Source organism: Wasmannia auropunctata, unplaced genomic scaffold (genome assembly GCF_000956235.1).
Source record: "Wasmannia auropunctata unplaced genomic scaffold, wasmannia.A_1.0 LD334669.1, whole genome shotgun sequence".
Classification (NCBI taxonomy): domain Eukaryota; kingdom Metazoa; phylum Arthropoda; class Insecta; order Hymenoptera; family Formicidae; genus Wasmannia; species Wasmannia auropunctata.
This window is the reverse complement of record NW_012028221.1, coordinates 20028-29550: the sequence shown is the minus strand read 5'-3', so window position 1 is coordinate 29550 and position 9523 is coordinate 20028. Positions and strand designations below refer to the sequence as shown.

At 33.8% G+C, this 9523-nt stretch overlaps 1 protein-coding gene across 3 annotated transcripts in view; it reads left to right on the top strand.

The window, feature by feature from the left end:
• The window catches only part of LOC105458127 (T-complex-associated testis-expressed protein 1-like), a 37535-nt gene extending 28818 nt beyond the window's left edge, over positions 1-8717 (top strand). For all 3 annotated transcript variants that reach the window (XM_011703201.1, XM_011703202.1, XM_011703203.1), the window contains 5 exons: positions 994-1231; positions 4476-4631; positions 5121-5235; positions 7293-7464; positions 8373-8717. In XM_011703201.1, coding sequence (XP_011701503.1) covers positions 994-1231; positions 4476-4631; positions 5121-5235; positions 7293-7446 — 663 coding nt within the window. In that variant the 3' untranslated portion in view covers positions 7447-7464; positions 8373-8717. The remainder of the gene's footprint in view (positions 1-993; positions 1232-4475; positions 4632-5120; positions 5236-7292; positions 7465-8372) is intronic.
• The last annotated feature ends 806 nt before the right edge of the window (positions 8718-9523 follow it).

The following is a 9523-nucleotide window of genomic DNA, read 5'->3' as shown; positions in this document are numbered from 1 at the left end:
TATACTATATAGTATACTATATAGTATACTATATAGTGTACTGCTGGATATTTTATCCTGTAATATTCACGTGTAAAAACAATCTTAGCATCCACTGCTAGATAATAGAGAGTTGTATAGCCAACAAATATTGCAGCATCTGGTACATCTCGCAGTAATTTTTTATTTTGTTTTGACTGCCATGATGGTCATTCATGATCGGCGTTATCAAAATTTTTTTAAACGCTTGTAAAAGATAAAAACGCCATTAATATATATTTAATATACAATTTTACATGACACAATTAACTAAATAACACTGTAAAATTATAAAAAATGCGTTATTCAACATGGCACTCATAAAAATGCAGTCTTATATAATCATATCATATAATATTTTATCTTATATTCCTACGGCATGGACAATGAAAAAAGTGGCCCAAAAAATGGCCCGTTTTTTGGGCCCGCGATTTTGAGACTGAACTGTGTGCCAAATGATACCTTATCATGAGACATTAATTATTGAGAAGTTTCAAGTTGAGGTGACAATTGTTATCAGAGCTGAAGGAAGGAGGGTATGAAAAGTTTATTATGGAATTATCACATGTCTGCGAAGTCCGGTATCTTAAGAAGATTGATCCAGCCGATGAAGGTTGATTGTAGTATTTTCCGTAAATAACGCTTTGGATGTAACAAAATCGACTTTTAGCATAAAGAGACGTAATAAGTGACGTAAAGAGACGTAATAAGTGATCCTTCCTCCAGCTGTGATAACAATTGTTACTTCAATCTGAAACATCTCCGTGATTAATATCTCATTAGAAGGTACTATTTGGTACACAGTTCAGTCCCAAAATCGAAGGCCCAAAAAAAAAACGGGCGAAAAAACCATCTAAAAAGGTCACTCTTTCACTGTGGCGCACACGGTGGAAGAAGACATACAAAAATATTTGCTGGGCAACGCGTTAACAGAGAAATCGGACGCAATATTATCTCAATTATCTCGTATCGCAGATCGAGGAGTTAGATCTGTCGCATTGCAAGCTGATGGATAACGGTGCACACGCCGTGGGCGCATTTCTGTCGATGCACCGGAAACTGAGGATTCTGCATTTAGCAAACAACAATATAGGACCGAACGGAGTTTCCGGTATCGTTCACGGATTAATGAAAGCAAGCTCGACGGCTTTAAAAAATTTGGATCTCCGATTGAATCCTCTGGAAAATGAGGGGACTAATCACATATGCGCACGTAAGTTCGTAAACATATTGCAGTATTGTTTTTCATTGATAATATTAAATAACGAATAAAATTCGCATTTTTCAATTCTGTTCGGGTATTAAATTATATTTTCATTTCATATTTTATCACTGTAAAAAATTCAGTTGCACAAATTGAAACCAGTAAGTCTGTTGGAAAATAAATAAATCAAAATTCTTCTAAAAATTATCATAAGAGTATAATTTTTTTCCTGATTAAATTTCTCGATAATGAAATCGAGTTGATACTAAAATCGAGTTAAATCAGCACAACTTTTTAATGAAAAAAAACATAGTGAATATAACATATACAAAATTTTAAAGATCTATAACCGAAAATACTAACCAAATCCTTGTAGTCAAGTCTATAAATGTTCTATCTATAAAATATCGAGTCGATAATTACAAAAAATTTTGTTTGATCTCAAAATACATTCAATTCTATATATATATATATATATATATACACAATTGTGTGTGTGCGCGCGCGCGCGCGCGCGTGTGTGTGTGTGTGTGTGTGTGTGTGTGTGTGTTATTGATATATTATAATCAAAATATTTTTCTCCGTAATTAAGTAAAATTTTCTAATAAATTAATAATAAGGTTAATATTTAATCATTTCATTACACTAATTAAGTAAGATCTAATTTTTATTTAATTTTGATAGAAAAATTCAGATCAGTTATTCAAATCTTTATACAAGATAGAGAATAAACAAAATATTTAAAAAATATTTCAGTTGACTTTTAAAATTACATAGCCTTGGAACTTTAGAGATAACATTCTATATGTCAGAAAAGATTTAACTCTCGCTGAATTAGAACAGCTGCACGATGAAGAGATTGACGAGTTTTTAAAGAAATATTTAAAGACGTCGAAAACTTTCTTGTGGGGCATGAATATTATAACTTAGTAGCGAGTGCAAATACATTAAAATTCACTGGATAGCTTTTAACTTATAAGCTCTCAATAAGTTTCATAACTTTCTTTTTTTTTTTTCTGAAAAACTGAGAAATATTTGTACGTGATAATAAATTCAGTATCTTTATAAATAATATGAATAAACTGATGTTTCTCACACGTTTTAACGAAGAATATAAATAATAACATTTAAATTTATATTTCCAATTACAAATAGTACATATAATCGGCAACAAACAATTCCATCAATTTTTAAATAACTTCCTACAAGTAAAATAACAATAAATGTAGATAGATGCGATTATAGAATAAACGATTTCACAAATAATTCTCTCTCTCCATCCCCTCTCTCTAATTTGGATATATCAAGATAGATCTTTATTTGTTTGGAAAAATGTAGCGCTACTCCGGAGATTATCCAGTGGTTTTATACAGAATTCAGCGCCCGAGTAATACAAACCTCGTCGAGATAAATTGAAATTTAATGTTGCGTGCGATGCTACTTTATTCCGAGCACTAGTTTACGGATGCGTTGCATTTTCGCCGAATAATGGAAATATCACGGATTTCGCATCCAACACCATTCTCTCTTTCAAGAAAAGATAATAAATTATTTACCAACATACGTATATGTACGGGACAAATCAATGATAAAATCGGATTTGAAAATTTATAGTTTCTGCATTTGCGAATTTAATTTTTACGACTGTAATGAGTGCCAGCAAGAGGGAATTTATATATATATTCGAAGAGAATTAAGAAAATAATGAAATTTAATAATGGAGATTTTCTTCTTTTTAAATATGTTTACTAAATTCGTCTGAGATATTAATGACGTTTTATTACCGGAAAATGCTTAAGGCGATGCCATGGCAGATCGGAATTACCGACATTACAGTTATATGAATATCTCCAAATTGATTGAACGGAATTGAAAATCCTTTCACAGGATTGAAGTAGACATGAAATGTAGTGGTGGGACGAAGGAACTTGTAGTAAAAACAAAAAAAAAATAATAAAAATTATTTTCATTTTTACTACAAATTTCTTCGTCCCACCACTACATTTCATGTCTATTTCAATCCTATGAAAGGATTTTCAATTCAATCAATTCGGAGATATATAACTGTAACGTCGGTAATTCCGATCTGCCAGCATCGCCTTAAATATGTAAATGTGAATGTCCAAGGCTAAAGAATTCAGATTAAAAGGTGTCGTTGTCTTGAATTTTATTTTAAAACATCGCGTAACATTTAATTGCCTTGATCATGGACCGAATGAAAGCTATCGTGATTGACCTCGCTGCACGAAGCCGCACTGCTTACTGTCGACTTTCAAAAACTGAAAAATTCACAATTCCATATAATTTCGAAAATTAACATAGGGAGAGAAGGGAGGAGCGACTCGCAGGTCGAAAGCGTGGCATAAGCAGCACGCTGAATTATTTAAATAAATGCAAACGCTGAACAGCAGATCGCGGCATGCGCGTGCATACAAATCGCATGTTATAGCACACGGAACGTGACTGAAACTCTCATATAAAAATGCATGAAAGGGCAATAACACCTATTAGATACAAAATCATTGCCGCAATTTCTTGAAGATGTGTCTCCAGATATACGTTCATACCTGCTCATTACAAAATTATAGCCTGAATTCTACATTTATGAATAAAAATTCCCAGAAAATAGGGTGCTAATCTTCGATCTTAGTCATTTCTTTAGATGTAAAACTTCGCTTAATGTTCAGATTATATGAAAAAAACATCTTAACACTATATAGAAGTACCAAGATGGCTTATTCACTAAAAGAATAAAAAATGACTATAAAAATAAAATGATAAAAAGTATTTTCAACCACGACCAAATATTTCATCAGTGTATAAAGAACATCAGCAAAAGTCATGAAAAGTCAAAAAATTTCAAAATTCCATCTTTTATATATGAAATATTATATATATAAATAATTTTTTATAAAGAAAAACAAATATTAGTCTACAAATAGAAACAATCAATAATGATCGCTCGTTATTTTTAATGTTAACAGAAAATTATTAAATATGATATAATAAATAAAATAATATAATAAAATAAGATATAATAGAAATGGCAGAATGTGTGTGTTATTGTGTTGCTTTAACGTAAGATATACATATTATAAATTTAATATTTAAATATAGTAATTTTACTTTGATAGTTTTGTTTTCATAATCTGTCTGTACATTTTTTATATTATTTATAATAATTTCCTTGCAAAAATATTACTCATTTACAAGAGATCTCCATCTATATCTTGTTAATTTGTTTCATTTTCAGTTCTGGTGAGAATCAAAACTTTGGAAACATTGAATATCAGCGGCTGCGAATTAGGTCCGGAAGACGGCATAGCGCTGGCCGATGTGCTCTCTTCCGGTTGCGTGGAACTCGAAGTCTTATCTCTCGACGTGTCAAACAATAATTTTGGATTTACCGGTATTAACAACAAAGTTATCCTTCTATATACAATTTATCTTCTTTCGAGAATATTATTTTAATAGCAATATAACAATTGAAAGGCTTGCTACAACAGTGAAGGGTCAGCTCACATATTGTAACAATGGAGAAAATAAACTCTAAAGTGATGAACTTTGAAGTTTATTTGCTCAGTTTTTATAAAATGTTATAAAATGTGTGTTATAACTCACTGTTGCAGCAAGTCCTTTTATATAATAGCAATGTATCGAAAAAAAAAGATAAAAACATTTTAGAGACAGATTCTTAAAAAATTTCTAAAAATCATATACGTGAGAAAAAATTGATAATCGCGTACAGAAACCAACTATGCAAACTGTGGTCTGGAAATTGTTAAGGAACCATCACTTATTATTTTTATCATTGCGCAATTATCTTAACGGTTTAGATTGCCTCTCGAAAGATTTGTATTCTCGAAAAAAAAAAAACCGGCAATAAAATTTGTTCCAGCTGGAGAGTCATTCGAGGCGGCCGTGAGCTCATGCCCGTACATTATCCACTTGGATGGTCGAATGTGCAATTTCTCGAAAGAATCGGAATGCTCGATCACCGAGAGCGCGCACAGGTGAGGCCCGGTGATTATCGCGAGATAAAAACGTTTCGCTTCCTTTTTTTTAAATTTATTTAATTTTCGCGCGACCTCGTTCTTTCTAATGTGCAGTATATATCCTTTATGTTTTGTTTCGGCCGCGCTTTCCCAATTCTACGCACGTAGGTACGTAGATGCCACACGTTGCTCCCAAGATAATACCGTAAATTTAATAAATCTGCAGGAGAGCGAAACGACGATCGAAATGTCGTAGGTGCACACTCTGTCGGCAATATATAAATTTCCGTCGTATTCCGTAATACTTGACTTTATTGGCAATTTTATATGCAAACTTCCACGTTCGGCCCACGTGTGTTCGCTCTCGTATAACGTACGTCACGATTTATTAAGACAGGCAAAAGGATTGTTATGTTCCCGAGAGAACTCGCGCGATTTCTACCGTGCTGCGCGACATAATTTTCACACGCTCCAAATTTATATTAATTTCCAACTGCTGGCTGCTTCGTGTTTATGTCACGGGGATGTTCGTGCAGCAGCGTCCCAAGTTATATCAATCATTTTCCCTTAATATTTCTTTAAATGGGAATTAAAATCCAATTAATATATCATAATCAAATAGTGAGTTAAACCCAATTGGCCGTCGTTAATTGGTCAAATTTGGTAAATTTAATACAAAATTTTCTGATTGGTTGGAATGGAAAAAACTCCAAGCATCGATCGCTATGAGTGGCTGAGGTCGCGATGCAGTCAAACGGGACGCCCTTTCAAATGGCACTCGGTAAAATTTTTATTAATAAAAACACGTTCAGTGTTTTATCCGCCGTTTCATGTTACGAGGATTACGATAGACGGGTGGTGACAATTCCTACGATATTCCGACATTTCCCTCCTCCAGTCAACATCGTCGCGTGATAGCCGTTCTGGGTCTTTGGGGGTTGCTTGCAAGCTGCGTTTGCAAATCTCATTACGCGCGAAAGGGCAACACGATCGCCGTCAGAACGGAACAGGTCGTCAACTCCGGATGCAAGCAGTCCGACGGGAAGGCGACGAGCCTTGTCGTGCTTGGCCGCACGCCAAGCCGTTCGACGAACAAGACAACTTTCTTTCTTAATAGAACAACGTGTCTCTTTGTATCGGGAATCGTTAATCTACATCGTTAATCTAAATCGCGTGTGCGATCGATTATCGGTAGCCAAGAATCGCGCAAGATCCACCATCCGGTGGAAAAAGGAGGGAAGAAGAGAGAGAGAGAGAGAGAGAGCTTCTTGCTGTTAAACTCGGTTGCTACATGTCTATTTAGTGCGCCTCGTTTCCAGTCCGGCGCTAATTTAGTCAATCGATTTATCCGTTTTTTTTCTCTTTTTTTTTAGGAACGCACACGCGGTTATCCTCGCTCTTCTCTCTCTCTCTCTCACTCTCACTATTTGCCGTTACACCGATCTCCCGTTGATCGCGTCTTCCATGCACCTTTAACCTATTGACGCCGTTGTTCGCACACTGCGTAATATGTATAAACATATCAAGGATCCTCACTTGTGAACATGTGGCCCTGAGGACCGACTGTGCACATATGAGATGCGCAATTCTATGCGTCCAGAGTAATCGTCGTTGATTAACAATAGTCAACAAATGTGCATTGCACGTCAAGAATTTAATATCAGAAGAATTGAAATTAATCTCTTCCGACATAAAACGTCTATCTTATTTTTAAACAATTCTTTATGTAAAAATTAAAAAAAAACAGAATATTCTTTTTTTCTCATATTCTCCGATAATATTACATCTATTTATTTCAAATCTCATTTCTTAAAGATTTGAAAATAAAAAAGTAAACACAATTTATCATAAATTTGATAATAAAATTGTCTTATTCATATTTTTAAAAAACTGACAGTCATTATACTTCGACATATTACACTCCCGTTTCTATAATCGTGAAACGTGAAACTCCTCTTCAACGTATTGTGCGCGTTTATCTTCCACCGGGCACATTTTCCAATTTATTTTATCGCGATGAGTTATTGCCTTCGCGGTTGCCGTTGTAAATGTCTGCACACGCCACGTTTACGCAGGAATAAACAAAACATGAAAAAAGAGAAGGACAAGACGGCGTTTTTCCAAAGCAGCAATGTCTATAATTCACCCAGCGCCAAGAATCTGCAACAACAGCCGGAAGTTGGGTCGTCATTCCCTGCAGAGCCAAAGGATATTGTGCAACGTTTCTAGGTAGACAAATCGATGCCGGTAAGAGTTACTGCACTGCTTTCTATATACGTTATTGCTTCGTCTTGATCCATTCACAAAATACGCAGTTATACGACACATAAAAGTGTCATCAATCCAAGAGCAAGAGTATCATCAACCTACTTTTATCATGCTTCTCAATTGACTTTAGAGAACTATACGCACACATTTTTGTAAGCGCGACTTACATACTAGGGCTAGTATATATTCATAGTCCGTTCTTATATTTAAGATCGTCTTAAGTACAGTCTTAAAACATAAACCATTCACAGAGCCAAATCAGCATCTTAACCCATTAAGTCCCAGGAAACCCCTTCGCGCTTTTCTGTTTTAAATTCTTAACTCACGTCCTAATTAAAATTTTTAGAACGCAATTGATATTTAAGAATAAAAAGAGTTACTTTTTTCGAAAATCTAGTCGGCAATGGGGTGAAATATCTGAAAAAGATATTAAGGTTGAAAGTGGAAATAAAAAAGTAAGTGGTTTCTATTTTCTCACCGACAAGTATTCAATCAATAAATTATTTTATCTACCTTTTTGAATAAAAGACATCAGTATAATTATAATAGATCACTCAAGTAATAATTATAATTATATCAATTTATTCTGTTAAACTTAAATAATTTAATTATATACTATAATTATTATAATATATAATTATAACTTGAGATAAGAACAGACTATGAATACCGCCGGTCTGTCTTGTTTCTTCTAATTTTCTGTATATAGAATATTTTTTTATCTAGAAGGATTTGTTGTACTTATTTGTTGTGTTTACTTCAACATAAAAAATATTTTAATTTAATAAATTGCATCAAACATTTCTTGGACTTAAAAAATGTCACGCAATAATATTCGAGATAAGATTTAAACGCAATATAAAATTTAATTAATCACGGAATAACAGAAGAGCAGAAAGAGGAGAAGATGAAATCAGTTCTCAAGACTCAACGTACAAGTGGCCCCGTCTATTAGGAGAAGATGAGCTCTTCTGGTCATAGAAAATTTAAGACACCGTTTAGATAGCGACGCCACGATGTCTCCAGAAGAGTGCTTACCAGTCGAGTTTTCAGGTAATAAAACGAAGACGATGGTCCATATACAGACTCCGAGAAACACCGCCAACTCTCTGATTCCAATCAATAAATCCACTTTTCGAAGATCAATATAACATACTTATTAAGTAATGAACTCTTTAAACAGTAAAAATAACAAAATTTTAATTTAAAAATAAACTCTTTAAACAATAAAAGTGACAAAATTACAGTTTATTTTGTAACAAATGACTATGTCCTCTCTGTTGTTTATATCTATTATACTGTATTTATTTATTTTTTATCTTCTATCTTGTCCTGCGATTTTTATATCTAATAACAACAGAAAATACTGTAATCAGGAAGAACAAATAAATAATTCTTTACTTTCATAGATTGATTTAGTATATATTGTAAATAGTAACAATATTAACAAAAAGTATAATTCAGTAACATAAAAAGTGTATTTTTATGATAATTTTTTTATTTCATGAAAAATGTCGCTCTTTTAAAGGAAAATTAACATTTCTCAATTATTCCTCGGTTTTTTTAATCGACTAGACTAATTGAATCATCGAAACACTTCAACAATTTAAGCAAATATTATTCCTACCTCAAGTAATGAAATAGCAATTAAATGATCGAGAATTTAGAAATACGCGGCGATAACGCAAACGTCACACGAACATGCTAGATACATAATGCGATGACGAATATGACGTAATGTGAACTCGTGTAACGCCGATAATAATGCGTCCTTTATTACGCGTATGTGATGAAGATTGCATTGTCAACGAAATCAGCAGTTGCGCCGGACTATCCTGAATAATATCTATGTTGTCATTGTACGGAGTTGCAATAACAATTTCTGTGTTATACGCATCTTTCCGACGAGCGCGACAATCGCCTGGACGCGCGCGCGCGTGTATACCTACGCCCTAATGAATGACAAACCGAAAAAATACGTACGTGCTTCCTGCACGAAGTTGCGGAGCGCGGAACAGTGAAATTTGCGTCACCATCC